Source organism: Sinohyriopsis cumingii, unplaced genomic scaffold (genome assembly GCF_028554795.1).
Source record: "Sinohyriopsis cumingii isolate HCF-2022 unplaced genomic scaffold, ASM2855479v2 utg001311l, whole genome shotgun sequence".
In the NCBI taxonomy this organism is placed as follows: Eukaryota; Metazoa; Mollusca; class Bivalvia; order Unionida; family Unionidae; genus Sinohyriopsis; species Sinohyriopsis cumingii.
In genome coordinates, this window is record NW_028315981.1 from 554,797 (window position 1) to 579,379 (window position 24,583).

Below are 24,583 nucleotides of genomic sequence, written 5' to 3' on the forward strand. Positions count from 1 at the left end.
ACTTATTTATTTTTAATATTTTCTTGTATAATTTCCACCTTCTCGGATCTAAGAGAAAATTATTCTGTTTCTGTATATCGTATTTGTCGTGATTATGATTGAAATTCTTTGTCAATATTGTTTTGTGGTAATATCAAACTCAAATGGGTCTCTTTTCTTTTTAGGAAAAAAGAAAAACAGGAAATCATATTTGAAAATAAATATTTATCGAAGTAATAAAAAAGCTTTATACATTAATTGTACAAAGAGGGCATAATGCAATATTATTTCTGACGTAGAACGTCTATTAACGGAAATTCATTTTGATTCACCGTTTTGATACCGTCAGACATATCTCAAAAATTCTAATTATAAATTTATTTACAATCTTCATATGTAAATTCCTAATATTTAATCGATTATGCATATTTAACAGGAAACAAAACTGCTCGCCCCTATATCTTTATATATGTGCTGCCAATAGATAAGAAGAATTGTTACGGATCGCTGCCATCTCATCTCTGCGTAGGTTTGAGTCTTGGATTCGGCCAATGTGGGTATGTGGGAAAGCTTGCCAGTAGCTTCTCGAAGGTCGGTGATTCTTTCCGGGGATTTCCCGGTTTCTTCCTCCACCATTAATACTGGCCGCCACGTATAGCCTATCGTGTGCTGAAAAAAGGCGTTAAACCCTACAACAACAACAACAACAACAAGTACCTACCTGCACCGCAACAATTAGCGGGTACAGTATTATTTTCGATATAATACCGCAGTTCACCAGATGCAGTGCTGCACATGCTCAGCAGTTAGCATTCGGCAAAGAAAGCTGAAGAGACTCCTATTATTACACAACCAGAGCGAATAGCCATTCTGCATCTGAGGGTTAATCTGTTCAATTCACGGACTGCATGACGGGTACAATATTGTGTTATCTTTCAAACTGTCTTAGCCAACAGGGCTAGCAATCTCTGATCCAATCCAAATGAAGAAAGAAAAAAAAAAAACAAGAAAAAAAAAGAATTGGTCTTAAGAGAATGCACAAGACAGGATACAAATGCCCAAACATAAGGTCAAAGATTCATATTCCTTTTATTTATTTTGAACGGATACAATTCTGAAATATAAGACATTTTTTGTAGATCAAATACCGCAAGAACACCTGAATGTTTAAAGGAAGTTGTGATTCCTCTTCGAACGAACTTAATTATTAGAATGAAAAGCTGATTTACATAACGTAACCACAAGGGATAAGGCACTATGTAACCACAAGGGCTAAGGGCTACGTAACCACAAGGCCTAAGGGACTACGTAACCACAAGGGTTAAGGGGCTAAAGATCGAGCTAAAGGAAGTTACCAAACTATTCAGTTGAAGTTAATAAACTAGAAAAGAAAAACATTACCTAGCAATCTACTTTAGAAAAACTTGTTTCTAATACCGAGGCTAAATTTGCGGCGGATCAAACTTTTTAAAACGTATGAGTAATCCAGAATTCACAATATGACAATATTAACGAAGCCAGCTACACAGCGGGATTCAATGCTATATATAAATTTATAATATTTAATCATTTATGCATATTTACAAGAAATAAAACAGTTTGCCTCTATTTCTTGACGCATGTTCTACCGATAAATAAAAGGAATTTGTATTGAGCTACATTGCTTCGATTGGAGGGTGTAGTTTTGTTTTCGATACGAACAAAATAATTTGTACTTTCTTGCATCAGCGAGAAAATGTTTGATATGAAAACTATTCCGACGATAAAGAGAAGAAACCTGCGATGACTGTTTCTGTAAATCGACTTTGTCATGATTGTAATTAAAATGCTTTGTAAATATTGTTTTGTGGTAATATCACACTTAAATGGAGCTCTTTTTAAGAGGAAAAATAAGCGAAAAAAAACAGGAAATCATATTTGAAACTAAATATTATTGATGATGGCAAAACATTAATTATACTTTGAATAATTATTGCGAAATGTTTAATTCTAACTGGGACTCCATGTGGCCGAGTGGTCTAAAGCGCTCACCGTTACGGATCACTGCCATCTCACCTCTGTGTGCGGCGGGCTAGAGTCTCGGGCTCGGCCAATGTGGGTATGTGAGAAAGCTTGCCGGTAGCTTCTCGTGGGTCGGTGGTTCTTTCTGTGGTTTTCCCGGGTTCTTCCTCCACCTTTAATATTGGCCGATATGTATAGCCTATATTGTGCTAAAAATGGCGTTAAACAACAACATCATTTACTTCTAACTACTTATAAGCCTTTAATAATGCAAGCAGAAGATTAAACCTCTGTTTGGTATTTCAAGGTTATATTAGGATAGAATTCAAGTCAACCTGATTGATATGGCCCAGTGTTAACCGTGGAGGAGATACCTAGCTAAGGAAAGCATAACAGAATTTCAGTTACGCAGATTTCTCCCCTGTGTTGAAGCATAAAATGCAATGTCACGGCGATACTCTTATGTCAACATAGCCTATCATTATTATTCCAAGGGAGCTATTATCTAATCATCGTTTCGAGATCGAGATCGAGCTGTACGTCATACCATTATTAATTCGGATACGTTAAGTGCGTTCGTGTAAACTACGGATATATTTTTAAACAACGGACAAATGCAAACGGTGTAATAACTGGTCCATTGAATAGTCTTCATGAGGGCATATGGCCCGGGGTTTTAGGTAATATTATAATTGCGGGCCGCCATTGGCTGCTTGAACCAAGGGCAGATCCAAAGTTTGGGTCCCGTTCGACACTGAATGTACATTGTACAGAGAGATGTGTTGTTGTCTAAATATATCTTAATTTCTGTCAATCAAAAGAAATTCCTAATAAATTTTTCTTATAGTAACGTTTATGCCCATTTTCATAAGTGTAAACGGTATCTAAACACAAAGAGTCGGATCAATATCCATAGCAATCCTACATATTATTTTAATTTGTCATTACTTGTTGAGGACCCGCCATTCTCTAGGATACTAACAACAGTGGATATCGTATAGGAAGAGTCACAATTAACAACAACAAGCGAAGATGTATTATATTTTTCACACATTAACTATAAAATGAAGTTGGCCAGAAACATTGCATTGTATTTGCCTAACCTTTAAAACACAAATGATGTTTTCGCTTTCTTATGTTACGTGTATAGGCTCGAATTAACAGTAACAAAAGAAAGAGTGGAAACAACAAGCTCTGAAAAATTTAACAAATAATTTATTTCCCTGGAAAAATACTGTGAAATGAAAAAAATAAGAATTTACGGTTTTAAGAATCAAATCCAAAAACAATCCAAGAATAATCCACGAATTAAATTTTAGAAGTCTAAATAACGAAATGTTCTAATGAATTCAAATTCGAGTCCCGAGGTAGAATCCAAGATGGAAGGCGATGACGTATGCTGTAGCTATTATTGTGCTGTTATGTCGACAGTTCTGTATTATTCACAAATAATAATTTGGTGTTTGAATTCCTCAATAAAATTTAATGAAATGTCTTTGTCCAAGAATTCTGTGTGAGCACTCAGATGTTTCCAGGAAAAAGAATTATCCTTTAGAATCCAAATAATTCGAAAAAACATTAAAATGTAATTCCCAGATCGGTCACAACAAATGAATATCTTGACATCAAGTGTTTTAAGCCCAAACTGAGAAATATCTCAATAAACTAAGATTATACAGTAACTTGAAATGCTAAACAGATTCCCGGATGAGGGTCAACTTTCCAGAATCTTCTAGAAGTATTTAGTTCTAAAAGCACGTCGCCCCAGTATGACCTTGACAAAAACCAATCATTTTACTCTAAGAATAAGATAAAAATGAAAAGTTGTTTACTTGTCTCAGTGATTTCTGAAATCAAGGTCGAAACTTAGGTCAGAGTTACGTGTTTATGACTGAAGAGTCAAGATCAAACTACTTTCTGAAATAATATCAAGTTCCTAGTATACAAAACTACATTATTTTGACATATAATTAAATTAAAAATAAAAAGATTTTAAAACTTACAAACAATTAAATTAAATCAAATATAAATTAAATCAAATACACATAAAAGCTTACATAGTATCGGTGAGGTGATTTTTCACCACATATCAGTGATATGAAAAACCGTTCATACGTATCTTCCCCGATATAGATTCGATGATCTGAAATCAGTGGTATGACTCCTAGCAAGGAACGTTTGCAAAGACTGCAGTTTTTCGTTCTGCTACGAATATTTTCTTTAGAACACACTGCCTTGAAATTTAGGGGCCACTTCATTAATAACGTGACAATAAATACCATTAGAATATTGTGCTTCATATTGAGCAAAAAATGTATATATATATATATATATATATATATATATATATATATATATATATATATATATATACATACATACATACATATATATGTATTTTTGTACAGGTAAACAATTAAATCTCATCAGAGAAAATACCTCTTTTGTATTAGCGTTAATGAAAGAAGTACTTTCTCTAATGTTTGCACCGGTTTCTGTTACGTTTAGATGACCGCTCCGGTGGCCTAGTGGTTAGAGCGTCCGCCTCGGATGCAGGAGGTCGTGGGTTCAATCCCCGACCGAGTCATACCAAAGACTTACAAAAATGGTACTAACAGCTGCCTGGCATGGCGTTCAGAATGATGAGGTTAGTGTTAAGATAATTCGACCTGGTGTCAGGATAATGTGACTGGGTGGGGCATCATGCTACATCTCTGCGACATGACGCCCCAGTGATAGGCGTCACTGTAAACTTCCACACTGCATACAACATAGCGATATGACTGAAAAATTGTTAAAGCTACGTTACAAAAATAAATTCAAACTCCAAAAATATATAAGTGATCTAGAATTGATTGATTTAACAAGTCGGATGGTGGCAGTGTAACAGTATCGACAGTACTGGGGCGGGGATACATATGTTTTTAAAGATTTTAAAGAAAACGTAAGGAGTAAGTTTGCGAGTTTTTAATTCTTTGAGCACATTGTTCCACAAATAATTTATCTGTTGTTATTTGTTTCACTAAGAGCAATTTAATTATCACTACTGCGATTATATCAGCCAACCTTTAAATCAGTGGTCGGGAACCTACGGCACGTGTACCATAACGTGGCACGTCAAGAGGTTTCGTGTGACAGGCGACGGCAGAGAAAAATATCGACTTTAACAGTGTTACTCGCTTACAGGTAGCACGCGCCAGTGTTTTTTTTTTTTTTTTTTTTTTTTTTTTTTTTAGTTGGTGTGTTGTTGTTGTACTTAATCCGGAAAAAGTGGCACGCTATGCAATTTAGTTTCCGACCGTGCTTTGAATTAATATGAATTTATAAAGGAACGTACAAACAAGTAAACAAAAAGACGTAGGAGCACAGTGAGAGAGCACTTGTAAGATTGCATGAATGAACGAATGAATACTTGCCCTCGCAAGAGGAAAGACAAGTAGAATTAAGAAACATATGAACACACAAATATGTATGCACATAAAGATACAGAGGGCGACATTACAAAATTACAAGATGAAATAGAAAACTGACTCATATGGATATTTTACTATAATGAAAGCAGAAAGCGAAGATCAGTCTTTAGGTCTACATTACACTAATTAGGGATGTTAACTTTCATTTAAAGGCTTCATTCATGTTTCCTTTAGACGAAGCAATAAAGCAATTATATTTTTAGTATGCTTCCTCAAGGGAGGTAAACCACCGAAAACACCTGCCACTCAAACGCTGGAAATATTAGCGGTTGTGACAACACATGATTTATGTGCATCATGCCCTGTTATGGAAATGAATAGTTGTAAGTAATATCCGAATAATAAAACGATTTGCAATGTGAGGCAGAATGCAAGGCAGAAGAAACATACTTTTGTTTATGATGACTGTAGATATTGTCTGTGAACAGTTTGATCAGTTGTGTGGCTTTTCGCAAAAAATACTTCCCCACCCCTCCCTTTAACCCCCGATACCAAACCAAACAACGCGGGGAACAATACCCGAGAAATCCAGCAAACTTGTTAAGCATACCACTCTTCATCAATTGACCTCAATGAGATTATTTATAGTCTATTCCGTCAGAGAGAGAGAGAGAGAGAGAGAGAGAGAGAGAGAGAATATAATCATAATGAATGAAAGTTATAAAATACGTGAATTAAATAGGTTCAGATTGTGTATATTCGGCTGAAACCTGACCATGCAGTTATGAAACAAGCAACATTTCCTGCTTTTCTCTCCAGCTGTGGGGCCCCGAGTGGCCGAGTGGTCTAAAGCGCTCTCCGTTACGGATCACTGCCATCTCACCTCTGTCTGCGTGGGTTCGAATCTCGGATTCAGCCAATGTGGGTATGTGAGAAAGCTTGCCAGTAGCTTCTCGTGGGTCGGTGGTTCTTTCCGGGGTTTTCCTGGGTTCTTCCTCCACCATTAATACTGGTCGCCATATATAGCCTATCGGTGCTGAAAAATGGTGTTAAAACAACACCAACAACAACTCTCCAGCTGATATGGGGTATCTGCTTTGGGTAGAGCCATGCTTGGCCATGTTAGCGTGATTCCAAACTGATGATAACCGTCATACTTTGGAGAAGTTTTCCATTTCTGCGACAAGGGTCGAGTCGTTGTAATTTCACAACACCATTTTGTGTTCATTAAAGCATTTATTCTTTGTACAGGTTTAAAATTTCCACATATGGCATTATTGTTTGAACAATATTGCCATTCACAAATGATGCTATTGAGTTTGCAAAAAGACATAACTCGATGAACGTCGGTAAATTGAGATTTTTGTTTGCTTAAACATACCACACAAATAGGATCGAGACGGTAAAATAAGGAATGTATTTATATAATCCAAATCCATTTAAGTGGTACTTGAGAAGAAAAAGTAGCGCCTATATACAGTCAGCGTATTTACACTGTAGGTGCTTCACACGTCAATACAAAACACATATTTTATTAGAGAATTCGTTTACAAACCAAAATGTACATTAACATTATAATGTTTTTGAAAATTGTTGCTAGACAAATTGATGAAAACTGCTCGTTAGCTACATTCGAATCCTGTTCTGTTTTTCAAAGTCCTGTAATGCAGAAAAGCATTTAATTGCACTATATCACACACATTCTATCTGACATTTTACATACTTCATTTAAAATCAGTTAGGAAATCCTTTCTGGGTGACCAAACACATGCATATACCAAACGTGTTTTCAAATTCACATTTGCATATTACAGAAACAGGTTTCTAAAATACTTAATAGCATGAAAATACTGTCATCCTCAGGGCTGGCAGTGAAAAAGAAAATTTAAAAAAAATAATAATCAAGAACTCGATGATAAATAAGCGAATAAAAAGTTTTGTCGAAAGTTAGAGAGGCTATATATTGAGGTAGGGTTATTGATTAAACTGGTCAATATCGTGCTATGTACACTTTAATGACGGCTTCCATGATTTACAGGCTTTTTCTCGTATCGGGCAATTAATGTTAATTTAGAAATGGAACTTCTGTTAAAGGAAGCATCGGATTCGCCGTCTGGATATTATCCCTCCACATTATATATTTAGTCTATATAATATCTATCCAGTAGGTTTAAATTCTTATATTATACATGAACTTGATTAATTAATTACTAATATTTTGTCACTTTCGTTGTTATTGGCGTGGGTCTGGTCAAAAACAGTTTCAGTAACTGAGCTGAACTTGATTTAAAAAATGTTGCGTACAATGTTTTTGAGCTTTCCTGCTTCTCAACCGTACCGTATACATCACAGTTGGCAATTATCTTTTGGGGGCGGGGATACAGTTTTATCACCATATTTAGTATTTACATGATATAAGATAGAAAACTGTATTCACAAATATATATATATATATATATATATATATATATATATATATATATATATATATATATATATATATATATGTGTGTGTGTGTGTGTGTGTGTGTGTGTGTGTGTCTCTCTCTCTCTCTCTGTATGTGTATCTGTAATTAATAAACAAACGAGGTAATGCTCTTTTGATCTGCAAGAAACTCGCTTAGAAACTGTGCTTAACCAGCTTTAAAGTGTTTTGCATACCAGGTTTTCCGATCAATTCTAATTTCTCAGCGGTACTTTCTTTATACATTCCTGCAGCTTGGTCCTTTCACTTTCGCTGTTGGTTTTTATATAACGAAAATTACTTAACTAATATCAATAGAACTGACCTTTGATATTTTTATTTATTATTTGCTGAAAATTGACAAATTTATCAGTGCAGAAACATTATGCAATGTAGAAGTGTATTATCCCCAGCAGCAAGGAGGGTGAACATACCACTTAAAAGAAGGTTCATTTATGAAATACAAAGCTTCCTACGAAAAAAATACACGGTCAATAACTTCAAACCGAAGCATCTAACCGACCGAAATTATCTATAATTGTGTTAGCTCATTTTGTTACTTCATCTTTGTCGTTCGTGTTTTCGAATTGTAATGTGTGATTTTGTTTAACCACCCGGAAACTCATTTGTGGTCGTACCCTGCCTGCTGCTGTAGTGTGTGTATAATGAAATCATTATTATATCAACGATGGAATCTCGTATAGCTAGATTAGCTCGAGAGCGACTAGAGCCAATTAAGAAATATATCCTCGTTCGTGTCAGGTGGAACTTAGAGAAGATGCAGAACAATTATTTAAACCAGTTACGACGGCTACCGAAGGAGTTATAGAGGCTATAAAAGGTCTTCTTCTCGCGCTGGAGCAAGCCGCTAAAGTAACTAAAAATAGCAAAATGATATTAAAAAAACCCAGTAAAGATTCTACAAGAATTTCAGGCTAAAATAGCCGCGGCTCAACCACAGTTACAAGAAAAAATACAAGTACTTGGGAGTGTTGACTAAGTTCATGAGGAGGTCGGTGATGTAAGGGAACTTGTCACGCCAAAACCAAAATCACCAGTCCAATTTACCGAAGGTCTTAGACAACTTCAAGAAAACACAGTAAAGGTCGCCGCAACATAATATCCAGATCGTGAAAAATTATTAGATCCAGACACCACCAGTGTTCCAGGAATTTTTTGTTGGATTCCTTTTACATTTCGAGAGTCCAATGGTATATCCAAAATCAGTATAAAAAATTTTATATGGATACATTTGAAAATTTATAAGACGAGTAAAACAAATTAGAACAACATCCTTATCCGGAGTTTTCCTCGCACATCGTATTGAGGAAGAAGAAGCAACTGGAAGTGGTATTGGTTCAGGTACCAGGGGGAAAGGACGTATTACTCCATGTCCCAATAACGTTCTTGCAGATGTTGAACTATTAGAAATTCTGATTGGCGGAAAACGAGCTGGTAATAATTCTCCAAAAATCATTAATGGTGCACCTGATATTTGTGAACGATTATTTACAGGCGGTATCATGGATATTAATCTTTATCGGTCTCTTATTGACGAAACCGTTGACGATTATCACAGTGATTAGGAGCATACAATTAGATCAATGACGAGAACATAAGATGATTATACATAATGCTCAACGTGGACCTGTAATGCTCAGGGTGATAAATTCGCGATTATCAACATAAAAAGTTACCTAGGGAGATGGACTCAGTGATGTTGTTCAGGGTTAATTTAGAAGGATAGCCCCAAAAACAATACCGATTACAAAACAATCAATGAAAGTTATTGACGTTGTTCTTGATAAAGGTATTGGTGCTGTTGGTGATGTTGCTAGTAAAGCATTATCAGCAATCAAGGACAGACGAGCACGATTTATACGACGAGAACCACAATTAGTAAAATTACCCAGTACTGCAGTTATGCCTTCAACCTTTAGTAAAATAGTCAATCAACAATTATAATAAAATTATTTAACGTACATCGGATCCCTCATTTGATATGGATGCACTAGTTCTCAAAGATGAATCTAACGTGCGAGAGCCATATCAGCTTGGACGAACCGAACTTCAAGTTCAGGATACAAGCAGATATTTCTTACCCGATGAAGCATTTATTGAAGTAGAAGGTGAACTTCTGAAAGCAGATGATATATAGCATGATTTCCCACCAAATCGAATTATCCTTACGGTTTCAAGAATCAAATCCAAAAATAATCCAAGAATAATCCAAGAATAAAATTTTAGAAGTCTTAATAATGAAGTGTTCTAATGATTTCAAGTTTGAGTCCCGACGAAGAATCCGAGATGGAAGGCGATGACGTATGCGGGAACTTGTAGTGTGTTGAAGTCTACAGTTTCTTGTAGAAACACAACATTAATCCTCCGGTTTTGAAAACTCAAATAAATTTTTTAAGAAACGTCCTTGTTCAAGAATTCTTTATGAATATAATAATATTTCCAGAGAAACGAATTAATCTTTCAGAGTCCAAATAATCTGAAGAAAAATTAACATATAACTCAAAACTCAAAACTTCAATACTGGAAACAACAGAAGAAAACGACTTGACATCAAGTGTTTAAAAGCCCCAGAACTCTCTCTCTCTCTCTCTCTCTCTCTCTCTCTCTCTCTCTCTCTCTCTCTCAACATTGCTATTAATACTAAGTATTTCGCAATTTTGGAAATGCTTAATTGCGAAATAGAGGATCACGTGATCATGTTTACATGTGAAAAGCACATAACTCCTGTATGTCCTTGATAAGAATCAATCATTTTACTCCGAGAAAAAGTTGTTTACTTGACCTTCAATCAATGCCAGGCACTACGTCAAAAATAGGAACAAGTGTTTCTATTATTAAGTATTTATGGAAAGATTCAGGTCGAGCTGAATTTTCTGGAAAATATCAAATACTTTGTAAATAAAAATACATTACATTGACATGTAAAGAAAATAAAAAGATTCCAGAACCCACAAACAATTAAATCAAATCAAACCCAAATTATATCAAATATAAATAAATTAAATCAAATATAAATAAATTAAATCAAATATAAATAAATTAAATCAAATATACGTAACAGTTGCCTTTCAAGATGCTACAAGAGCAAACTCATTACACGCACTCCAATTGTAATTGACAAACTTGGTATTACTGAAGTTTTATTAAGGATAAACGGGCATCAAGAATCAGCTGAGGATATAATATTGAACTTTTAGAATAATCACGTTGCACGTGCATATCATCGTTTAATGATATTCATGGGACGTGATGAAAATGTTGATTCTGGTCTGCAAATATCACAACTAGATTTTACAACACTGTATCTAATATATCAATTTTGTCTAAAACATTTAGATTTACGTAGACAATTTGTCGTTGATATACATTTTCGAGGTCGTGTAAACAAACATGCTGCTGGTATCCCTAGTTGCAGAGCAATAGCTGTTAAACTCAGCGACAAAACAATGCTACTTGAAGGTACTGGTGGACGAATGAGAGTTATTGATGCCATATGGAAAACATGTAATTAAATCGCACATGATATTATAGTTTCATATCATCATGTTACTGTCAGTCTGACACCTGGTCAGATTACAATACTTGAATCAAATTCAGCAAAACACTGTGGAATAAAAATATTACTAAACAAAAGATCAGATCACAGGTGGTCCAAATAAACTATCGCTGTCAGAACGTCAGCTCATGCTTTTCAATGACGCCAAAAAAAATCAAAAACAGGCGTTAAACTTAACCGTTCTGCGTGTGCCAGGAAAGACGCAGTCAAGACTGGCGGTATATTTCTACTTCATGCAGCTATGCCGGCTTTAATAACCACCGAGGCTTCATCAGTTGCAAAAGCATCTGCACTTGGTGCTGCTGCTGAAATGGCATTGAAGAAAGCAACAGGAAAGGGAATAACGACTTCTAGAAAAGGGAAAGGGTCTAATATTACCAGGAACCCCTCACTGGGACGGAAAAGTTCTAAGACTTCCAAGAAAACTTCACTGATGCTTCCTATATCCAATTTTGATTTAGTTGTTGCTGCTAAATTAAATATCAGAATCTTCATAGGTGTTTTTATACGGGATAAATTACCGAAACAACCAAAACCGTGTTGAAGCCGGCATCATTAATCTCGATAAAAGTTCTGGTCCACGTACTCATTGGGTTGCATACGCCATTGATACACGTGTTAATTGTTTATTTTGAATCGTATGGTTGGGCACCACGAAATTGTTTTTAAAAATTATGTCGGCAGACTGCAATGGACTCATCTTCAAAACTGCCGTCTGGTATTCAACATTACCAGCACAAACATTAACTGATCCGTCAAAATCTGGCAGTGAAGTAATTGCTTTACTCGACGCAGTGTCATCATCAACAACACCACTTCAGAAAGTCGTGCACGATTATACAAGTAGATGGTCCGTTGTTTTAAACAGATCTTAAAGTATAATGGTTGATATTTACGGAAGATCTTCACAAAATAAAATAAAAAATTAATTAATAACGGAATAACTAATGAAAACGTCAGCATACATAGATTAGTGATACGATATCTGAGTAATTTATTAAATCTTGCAAATGTAGATCCAAACGAAGTGGTTGAATTTCAAGATAAGCAAAGAAAATTAAAATCAAGTAATCTTTCATTGTAAGATATTATCGTTAGAATTAATTGAGTGTCTACATAGCATAGCTGTGTTTGATAGAAATGAAAACATTAAGCCTGGTATTATTATGTCAACGATATCTGATAATATTCGTGGCCGAGTACAAAATTCCGGTGATACAATGACTGGTTCTCTTAATATGTCTAATAATAAAAATACTGATCTTGGAGAACTAGAATCAGACAATGACGCTGCAACGAAACAATTCAGCCTTCCAGTGATGAACTCGTTATTTTCATTTAATTGTGCAATAACAGCATTTAAATCTGATTATAATACTCACGTGAACACATTTGTGAATTTTTCAAAAAGAATGAATGCAAGTTTTTATGCTTTTTGGGAAAGCCAGTAGTTACCCGTATTAAACTCTCAAACGTAAGAATATTTACCGACAGTTCAGTTCATCCAGTGGCATATTGACAAGCATTACGGTCACAACTAAACAAATCCATTAAACACCGCGCTGAGGTTACCAGTATATACAGGTTCTCAATAATTGGCGTTGCAACATTTGTATTCATTCCTTTTGATGATGAAGATAAGATTGATTATGAAGATAAGCAAACAAAGGATCTCGGTAGAAAGGCAATTGGAAAGTTTACGCAAGGTGGTTTACATAAACATAAACGAAGTTGTTGCAGGGTTGTTATTGACGATGCTGAATTAGATTTGAGCATCTTTGATACAATAACTAAAAATATATGTAATAGCCGAGAAACAGCTTTCCTGTCAAATTGAACTAAATTAGGTACAATCGTGAGTTACACTGATGGCGACTCAACACAGTATACTCATTTAAGATCCTCGATGCTCGCGTATGTTTCAATAAATCTATTGTCGATGGTAAACAGATTCCCTAAATTAACCGATAGAGTAGCGACAGATTCATTTTATATCGATAAGAAACATGCAGATTTGTTAAAACAACTAAATATTGGTAATTAATCACCATGTGGTAGTTGGAGATTAAAACACGAACAACTATAGGGTTATAATGAAACAGCTGATGTCGAGTGTAAAAATAATTATTGTGAAAATATTCAAGAGACAGTATCATCATGACCATCGGTATATGATCCTGTTGCCCGACATAAAACAGTTTATCTAAACGCATCAGGGGGATCAGGAAACACAACAAGTGTGATCGAATCAGTTTGTCAAAGTTCTTAAAACTCTGTTGATATGGTTGTATTAACACCTACACAGAGACTCGCCAGAAATGAAAGAGCAAAGTGTAACATTTAATACTTATCATAACATCTTTCGGTGGAAGGGTGGCAAATGGACTTCTGAACGGATGGGTGAAAAATATATTCCATGGATTATTATATGGGATGAAATATGTACCGTTTCATTAGAAACGTTAAAAATATTTTTGATTGGTTGTTGACGAAAAATACTGCTGTAATACTGTGTGGCGATTATGGTCAACTGCCATCTTTTGTTGGACTGTCTCGACTTGAATGGCTGAGGAACTTTGTAGATTATTATGAAGAAATAACCGATGATCAAAGAGCGCTTGATCCAGAATTAGGAGAGTTTCAGAATTTAATCTGACTACAACCGAATAAAATTCCGTGTGAAATAATTCGTGAAATAATTTCAGATACGCCTATGAACAATTTTTGGAATTTATGGAGACTAGATGATTTGATAGTTGCAAGTAGAAAGATAGTTTGTGATATACTTTTCAAATCTACTCGTACCATTGTGTTATCGACCAGCAGATGTTTGATGGCAAAATATCGACGTTGAAATTCCAGGTTGAGGACGACGCAATCTTGTACTAAATGATATTGTATTAGGTCCTGTCAGTGTTGTTGAGCGTGTTAACGATGGACAAATCTCCGTGGACGCTAGGATATGCTATAACAATTCACTGGTCACAAGGATTCTATTTCTGATACCAATATCTTTATTGTTGATGATCGTATCGAATAGTCAAATTTAGGTTATCTGGCAGTCTCGAGTCAAAAGAATATCTCAGCTGCGGAGGATTATCGCAGACTTCACAGAAAATAATACTCAAACTGCTAGCAATAGCGATGGAGTAAGAGAAATTTTAACTGGATATAAGCTGTGTGAAAAAAAATAATTGCGACTTTGATCTCAATGCTGAATTTAAAGTGACATTAAAACAACGACATAATAATCATTGTGTGAGCTGCAACTAAAGTAATATTGTGGCAATATTCGAAAAACAATCCAAAACATTTTACCGTACATAAAATTAATAGTAGTCATGGTCACACACGCGAAAATGTGATGCTGACCTGTCTTGAATTTAATCCACATTGAAGCGCTAGTAACTATGTTTTCAGGAATTACTTGTAATTGTTCACGTACAAATCCATGTTGAGGAGCAGTTGAATCTAATCTACAGATTGCAGTTGTAGTTTTGGACAATTTTGAAATAGAAGACGTTTTCTGTAGATTAACAACCACAAGAACACCAGTGATTCCGATGTGTAAAGAAAGTAGTGATTCTTCATCTTGAAAAGAGCTTACCATATAAGAATGTAAAGCTAATCTGCATCACGTAATCACAAGGTTTAATGAATTAAAGATTGGACTAAATGAAGTTACTAAACTTAATCAGTTCAAAGAAAAGAAAATTAATAAACTTAAAAAGAAAAAACACTAACATGGCTATACTCTAGAAAAACTTGTTTCTGATACTCGGACTAAATTCAAGGCGCATGAAACGTTCTAAACGCATGAATAAAGTAGAATTGAACAACACTGACAATTTTAACTAAACCAGCTACACAGCGCGAATCCATGCCATTGAAGCCAATGTCACATAATTGACAAAGTTTTTACAAATGTCCAACTAAAATGAAACGCATTTAACATATATTTAAAAAGTAAGTGTTCAGCCTGAAACTCAAAAGAGCCCAGTCATTGTAGTTATCAGCTAGCCTATATCGCTTCACTAAAAAGCTTTCAAACAAATAATCTGACAGAAAGGTACGTTTTGCCGTTACTTATGAGAGTCCAATTCTATTCATTTAAGCCCCCCCCTCCCCCACCCATTTCGGACGGGATTAGACACTCGAATAGTTCACATCTAAATAAAAGTTTAATTACTTCAACAAAACAGTACGCACAAGAAGGAAAAGAGACAGATGGAGACAAATAAAAATTCAACAATTCAGATGACATAAATCGAAAAAATGCTCAACAACAGTCGTATACAGATAGGAATTCCAAAGCTAATCATAAAATATACAGTCATAACCAGAGTGAATCACATTTCCTCTGTTACGATTCTAGAAAAAAATGATTGCCGATAAGAGAAACAGACAACAGACTCATTACAAACGAAGGAAGGACTGATGATACTGGTGAAGTCAGGTTGTGGGCTTAAGTGTCTTGCAACGACGGGACACCGATGAACAAATGAAAATTAAATAAAGGGCTGAGTGACACGTTCGAGCCACGCAGATCAAATCTCGACTATATAATTGTCAACAGAAGTATGGTAGATTGAGTCGCTGATTGTCAAGTGTTTTGAAATCATGATACGTGCCTATCTCCAGGTCATCATGAGTGCAGCGCCGATATTTTTGCGGCTGCAAAGTATTGTAATCCTCGTTTTCCCACATTTCCATATCCATCCTCGTTTAAATGTGGATCTTAGAAACTATCAGCCTATCAACTTGCAATAGATTATTAAAATCAGATTTTAAATGTTCTCAAATCCCTTATCATATAAAACGCATTAATAATAAATTAATTTCTATAATGAGGGATGTAGCCTTTCAGGCCATACCATCAAAAAGGGTTTAATCATCAAACAAAACCCAATTGGTCGCCTTGAGTTAAGAAAACTCAAAAGAAAGACATACTTTCGGAAAAAGTGGGTAGAAAATCTAAGGCTACGAGGGCGTAACCATGAATGTTATAAACAATATCAAAATTGCAATAATACTTTTTTTAGAAATACTTGCGATACAAGCTCACGAATATGTAATCTACACACATATTTAGAAGAAGCAGACGATTGAGGCGTTAGGGATTTTCGGAACCCGTACAACGTGACAAGCGCAGATATTCCAAATGTTGGTTTGAATTTAAACATAATGGCGAATTACTGTCCAATCTGGATGAGGCAACTCAACTGTTTGCTAAATATTTTTCTCACCTGTACACTCAGTCCACATACTGATTTGTAAATCATGAAAAAAGAACGAGTTCTTTACTAATGAACATATCTTTAGAGCAAAATTTAGTTGTCTGCAAATAGCTTCTGTTATACAACAGCTAAAACTCAGTAAAACCATGGGCACTGATGATATTTAAAGGAACATTTACGTTACGGGGGAAACGAACTCACTGAATTAATCACAATGCTTTGTAACGTAGTAATATACCAGTGTTACATTCCTAGGTATTGGAAAGAATGGTAATTATGCCCATAACTAAAGATGGAGGGAAATCGAAAACTGATAATGATAATTATTGAACAGAGCATTCAGCAGGGATGTGTTTTATCCACATTCCTATACCATGTTTGCATTAATAACCTTCTACAACAATTGAAATAGTCCAAACATGGGATATTTATTGGGTCGATTCCATTTGGAAATCTAGCACTAGACAATGATATCACTTGCAAAATATACCAATCCATCTGGAAATCTAGCACTAGCCAATGATATCGCTTGCAAAACACACCAAACCATGTGGAAATCTAGCCCTAGCCAATCATATAGCTTATAAAACACACCATTCCATCTGAAAAACTAGCACTAGTCAATTGTATAACTTGCAAAACACACCAATCCATCTGGAAATCTAGCACTAGCCAATGACATCGCTTGCAAAAGACACCAATCCATCTGGACATTTAGCACTAGCCAATGATATAACTTCCAAAAAACACACCAATAAATCTGCTAATCTAGCACTAGCCAATGATATCGCTTGCAAAATATACCAGTCCATCTGGACATTTAGCACTAGCCAATGATATCGCTTGCAAAACACACCAATCCATCTGGACATTTAGCACTAGCCAATGATATCGCTTGCAAAATATACCAATCCATCTGGACATTTAGCACTAGCCAAAGATATCGCTTGCAAAGTATACCAATCCATCTGGACATTTAGCACTAGCCAATGATGTAACTGGTAAAAATCAACAATCCATCTGGACATTTAGCAGTAGTCAATGAAATCGCTTGCAAAAGACACCAATCCATCTGGACATTTAGCACTAGCCAATCATATCGCTTGCAAAATATACCAATCCATCTTGAAATCTAGCACTAGCCAGTGATATCGCTTGCAAAACACACCAATCCATCTCGACATTTAGCACTAGCCAATGATATCGCTTGCAAAACACACCAATCCATCTGTTAATCTAGCACTAGCCAATGATATCGCTTGCAAAAGACACCAATCAATCTAGACATTTAGCACTAGCCAATGATATCGCTTGCACAATATACCAATCCATCTGCAATACATGTTCTGACATGTCCTACAAAAGATTAAAAAATGTTCATACTTCTATAAAACCCTCAAGATTATGGCATACTTAAAAAAACAACAAGAGAATTTACAGTTAATTGCATCCCATGCAAACGTTCTGATTACTGTTCGAATGAATACCATACAAGTTTGTAAGCAGTGCAGCTTTTCTTACACAGATGTAATAATCCATGCATGTAGCAACGAAGGGAAATAGTTTGGACACATTTTATAAATAAGTTTTACATTCGTCTTGGTGCGTTCCTTTATAATATGTTTGATGAAGAATTTATTCAACATCTTGTGGGTAGGGAATTTCTCAACCGTATCGGCTTAGGTGAACCCGGAATACTAATACATTTTTAAATGTATGCTTCTCTCATGTTCATTCATACTAATTGTATTGTAACTATGTATTTTTCTCTCTTTTACTTTTTCCAATCTTTGTTCCCTTATTCCTATGCTTATAACCGAAAAGAGGAAATAAAGACGGATGAAAGAATAAAACACAACCACAAAATACACGGATGCATAAAACCAAATCTAATAAAGAGAACGCTCCAGCGTCCATTACTCAGCGAGTGCCAATAACGGATGATTGAAACCGCCTTCGTTGCACACTTGGCATCCTGCCAATGTCCTCCTTGATTGCCAGAAATGTACTCAATCTGTGACCACTCTCATTATCATTATCAATCTTTATTTCCTCGTTTGCTTTGTGTCGTGTGGGGTTTATTTGGGTAAGATTAATTATGTCCGAAAATTCTGTTTCTTCTTTAAAAAAATTATTTTATTCATTTCTTTTCGTTACAAGAAGAGTAAAATGTATAATAATGCAATATAATAAATTTCTTCAATAAATATTTCCTTGATAACTAGTGAATTCAGCTTTATGTTTTCCGTTTTATTGTAAGATGGAGACCGCAATCTAGAATTCAGCGGATAATACTGTTAAGTATCTTGCATTTTTAATTTATTCAATGCTGATTTCAGTATGTCATAACTTTCACGCGTGTGATCAACATTATTATTTCATACTAAAAAGAGGTTTATCAGTTCAAGAGTGTGAAATCATTCAAAGGGTAGAATATAGTCTACAAGACGAATAAAACAATACACTCTAATTAAATTATCATGGTAAGGAAAAATACACTATTATTATTATTATTATTGCTGTCACCATTCCATTATCCTTAAGACTCTGTTAGTAAAAGAACACCGTAAGCTGTTTTATCCTATTGTTGTGTGTCGACTTCCTTCATGGCCCTCTTCTATGCTGAATCCCCTTATCCCAATATTCAGAATGTCCCAAAACACGAACAGAAACAAGGCAAAACTAATAAAATGACAGGCAATATTTGAATGTCAATTATTGTTTAAAAAAGAGGAGAAAAGAGTCATTTTCTGATACTTTGTATTTAAATTGCGTCGCCAATATGGCGAGGAACATGAGGGGTGAGCTAAGAACACGCTCTTTATTATTTATATGGTTAAGGAGAAGGGCAAACGAGAATACATTTGAAATTTACCAATATGTTAGATTGCTTTTAAAGAGCATCTTTGTCAAAGATTATGCATGTTTGAATTGCGGTGGTAGTTTGTGAGATCTTTTCAAGATGCAGAAATACTGCTAAATTTGCGGTTTTTAACGAACATAAATAAATTGGATGTTTGTTCACAGTGTGCACATAATAACATAGATATAGTGAACATATAATCAATGTGGTATATGTCAAACTTATTGTATGCATTCACTGTAAGTGAAACGTCAGTTTAGATTTATTGGATACGTGACCATTATAGAGAAGCAAGGTACCAATGGACGATGACGAATTGAAATTGTTATCGTTTTTGACATGATCCACAAGCGGGAACCAAAACGATATTCTAATGCCTATGAGTCATATCTCATAATTGTATAAAGAATAGCAATGTTATGTTTTCCAAATGTTGATACATTTTTTCCATGGCATTATCAGATCAACAAATTTGTGAAAATTGGGCTAAAAAGAGGCCTTATAGTACCAACCCCTATATAATAAACTGAGAGTTAAAATATTTGTCGGGCGAAAACAGGATGACTTAGAAGTTGTGTTACCGATACGAATATGTGTCTTCATTTTAGATATACAGGATCTCAAATGGGTAACAATGTTATATTGAATTTATTCAGCGAGTTTCATAAATTTAATATTAAATCATTACCCATTTGAGATTCTTTTTATCACATAGGTTTATTTCAGTGGAAATTATTTAGATAGAAAGAAGAACAAATAATTCCGTTCATTCTGACAGACGGTGCACCTTTCATCTGTTGTGCATAAAATATAGTCCCAAACAAAGTTGAACTAGTAAAAATAGATTGTACATTTTTACAAACTATAAATCAAAGAAAAAGCTTCCATCCGAATAGCCAGAACATTTTATAACGACAAAATCATTTTTCAAAACAGGATGATTAATGCGATGTGATGCCACATTGATACGGTAAACAGTAGGCCTAGAGTACATGTTTACCCGAAAATGTCACTTGCAGAACTAAACGTTACATTGTTGCGATTTTTATGCAAAATAGGATTATTAGATGCAGAAATTCCCACAATTACTGCAATGCATTTGTGACCTGATATTTACAGTATTTGACAGGAACAACATACTGTACAGAAGACGTAAACAAATTTCTTTTCGAACCAGATTTGCATCCCATATATATTGCGTAAAGATGCTGTGGTTGGATAAAGCTCTGTCAGTTAGGAGACCTATATATATGTCCAAATTCTTCTGTGAACAGAGGTGAGTTTATTTACTTCTTAAGTTAACATTAAACCACGCTTGTATATACATACCATGTTATCCTGTTAAATTTAGAAAATGATTAAAGTGTAGCCCCCTCCCTTGCATATGTACTTACACGCTTAATTACACTGAGGTTGCTACCACTTATGGCTGTTATTAATCCTGAAACAAGATAAACTTTCAATTTTAACACAAAACACGTAAAACTAATATACATGTACTATTAACAGTCGAAGCAAATAAAGGGATTGAACTCGCCTCGAACGTAAGTATGTCCACGTTTTGATATTTGAGTGTTCATGATTTTAATTCAATGCACGGGTTTCCCAACAAATATGACTTTCTCCTTTGGTCGTGATATAACTGCACAAAGAAAGTACTATAATTATGAAGCTGGGTCAGCTCCCTCCAGGCAATAGATAATATCTTCGGGGAGATAACTCTTCAACTCTTTCAGTGTGTAGTTCCATAACGCTGCTTGCGCATCTTCGTTTCTGTAACAGAGAACACGCTAGACTCATATAAATGCTTTCAGGATAACTATCACAAAAAGAACAACTCAAGAACGTATACTTGATTAAACATAAGTATAAAGAACATCTTGTTCTTGCTTCAACGTTTACTCGGAGTGCAATTGTATATATATATATATATATATATATATATATATATATATATATATATATATATATATATATATATATATATATATATATATATATATATATATATATTGTTAGTATAGATATTCTGACAGCATTTTCGAATTCGTGAACACTTTGTTATTCCAAATACTTTGTGTTTCGTTTAAGCAATGATCAGTTAATTAAAAAATCCATAAGTATATTGTGAAAATTGCATGCAAATTTAATGATATATGTTGAAGTTATAAAAGAGTTGAATCTGAATACGTTACATAGCGAATTCCACTAGGTTGGGCAATCTCTTGTCTGGTCAACCTGTGGATCGAATTGGTGAGAGATACATTGCCTCTTATACTATTGCTGGTTGAGAGACGCTACTCTTAGTAGAGGGGTTGAAAACAAGACAAATAAGGCGAAACAGTTTCTTATTTCCAGCAATACAAAGCGGTTCAAAAAATAAATAAAATATAAACAAAACCAAATATGAAACAAAATGACAAGTGAAAATACATCTTTGGCAATCAGTTAAAAGACTTACTTTGATGCCGCGGACGTATTTGCAGGCTTACAGTCAACATAATAGACACATCCTATTCCACGGAGGTCCGGGTTCACAGCTGTGTTGATAATCGTCTTAGCACCATCATCGGGTTTCTTTATCAAACCTTGATTTCACAGGAAACATATTTAGTATAAAACAAATATAGGTAAAAAGTAAGTCGTAATCCTTAACAAGTTCGTGGAATCGGATATCTCTCACGAGAAAATGTCCTAAAGTTTCAGTTCCACAATTTCTATCAATGTTTGACCTTTTCACGTGACGTATGACATTCCAATATGGCCATTCGCCATGGTATGAGTTAGAAAGACGTATTCATTCTTTTCACAACAAATGAAGAGGTTTGCAGCTAACAGCCCTTTCCGTGTTTCGCTGTCATTCAATCAGCTGCAGTGTTAAAACTTAATAAGCCTCGTTTTCATATTCAAACTTTGCTTTCGAATAGAATGAAGCAAGACATTTGTCTACGTAAACGATGAACGTCTTAGTGACTATAACTATCATCTTAGACCTTTTGCATGCCTTTTATATATTTAAAAGGAAGACACACACACACACATACACACACTTCATACACACACATCTATATATATATATATATATATATATATATATATATATATATATATATATATATATATATATATATATATATCCCAAGTACTGCTTATGACAATTTTGCTTGATATACAGAACTTTTCTCCAGGCGTGCCAGCGTAAATCAAATAAAAAGCACCATCTTAATATTGAAATCTAAAATTAATATTTGGTCTAGTTTTTAATTAAACAATAATTGTAGTTCTAAAATTGTTACAAATATTCAGCGAAAGAAAAGCATGAAAAAGCTAATGAGCAAATTTTGTTTTGATATCGTACAAATTAATTCAATGTACATGTTTGTTTTGCCAAGGAAAAAAGTTCAATTCTTTATTCAAATGATTTTAATTTTTTTTTAAATCTTTGCCACCATGGTATGCTAAATTATCGTTTCCCAGAAAGCCTGTTAGTTAATTGGTCCAGTAACACGAATAAGGACATGGGCAACATTTCCGCTGGAATGAAACTAACTAGGAAAGACGTGTCATGCAATGTTAGTGAAACAGCCATTTTGTCCCGTACGTTTTTATCATCTTGAGGTGAAAACTGCTGATCAGAAATATAAGTTACTGTCTTTGTATGGGAAAATACAAATCATTCTTTGAGCTATTATGCAGCTCATCCAGGAGCCTCCAAGCCGTGCTGCTCCATAATGGGAAAAAGTACCCGTCTCTTCCCCTGACTCACTCAGTGCACCTCAAAGAGGATTACAACAGCATCAAGACCTTGCTGGACGACTTGAATTATGATCAGTACAGCTAGGACGTCATCGGAGACTTCAAAATGATAACATTCCTGATGGGTCACCAAGGCGGTTTTATCAAGGTTCCCTGCTATCTTTCCCTTTGGGTCAGTAGGGACACCAACGCGCACTACCACACTAGGGACTGGCCACAGCAGACCGAGTTCTTTGTGGGGAAGACCAACGTCAAATGGGAGTCACATGTGGACCCCCGGAAGGTGCTGATGCCACCGCTGCACATCAAATTGTGAATTATGAAACAATTTGTCAGAGCTCTAGATAAAGGGTCGGCAGCCTTCAAGTACCTTCAAGACTTCTTCCCTAACTGGCTTAGGGAAAGGTCAAAGCCGGTGTCTTCGTCGGACTACAGATAAGAAGCTCACTAGTAACGAGAAACTGGCTTGGAACGGCTTTGTTGCAGTGGTTCGGGCTTCCTGGGCAATCACAAGGACGAAACATATGTGGAGCTGGTTGAGACTCTGGTGAAGAACTACGGCACAATGGGCTGCAGACTGGCCATCGAAGTCCATATCCTTGATACTCATCTTGATAAATTCAAGGAGAACATGGAAGCGTACTCGGAGGAGCAAGACGAGCGCTTCCACCAGGATATACTTGACTCTGAAGGCCGCTGCCAAGGACAGTATAATAAGAACATGATGGGAGACTACATTTGGGGGCTGATTCGTGAAAGTTATTTACAGTATAATCGTAAATCTCGAAAAACTACTCACTTTTAAATTGTTGTGGTCATGGCTGTATTGTTTTAGCTAGTATAAATACATGTTAATTTTGATTCATATGCTGTTGTTTTCTGACTTTATGTGAACGAAAAGACACAAATTCGCCCGTTGTCTCATTGGAAATAGGTAAATTTCAAAATATCACTGTCCTGGTCACAAAAGAAAGGTTTGTGGGGAATAATAGCTATTTTCTATAATTTTTTTAGGCATAAGAATTTACGAAATAACACTTACAACCTAGGAACAAAACTTGTGTTACATAGTACAATCAATTTGCTTTTCTTCCTAAGGCCGAATAATAAAAAACACACTATAAGAAACAAAGTAAATTGAAGTAATGCTGGATTTCACAGTAAATACACCACAGTATTTTAATAAATACACAGGAACATTATTCGTGCGTACTTAGTACTGCTCAGCGACCTTTGAACTTGATAGTGTATTGCGCGTTAAGTCATTCTAAGAAATCTAATTTTGGTCAACTT

At 35.2% G+C, this 24,583-nt stretch overlaps 1 protein-coding gene across 1 annotated transcript in view; it reads right to left on the reverse strand.

Moving 5' to 3' along the window:
* Positions 1–18,895: 18,895 nt before the first annotated feature.
* Positions 18,896–24,583, reverse strand: part of LOC149772647 (polyprenol dehydrogenase-like) — a 30,712-nt gene continuing 25,024 nt past the window's right edge. Inside the window, exons 7-8 of the mRNA XM_089947526.1 lie at positions 21,996–22,122; positions 18,896–21,307 (exon numbers count right to left, since the gene is read on the reverse strand). Coding sequence (XP_089803652.1) covers positions 21,199–21,307; positions 21,996–22,122 — 236 coding nt within the window. The 3' untranslated portion in view covers positions 18,896–21,198. The remainder of the gene's footprint in view (positions 21,308–21,995; positions 22,123–24,583) is intronic.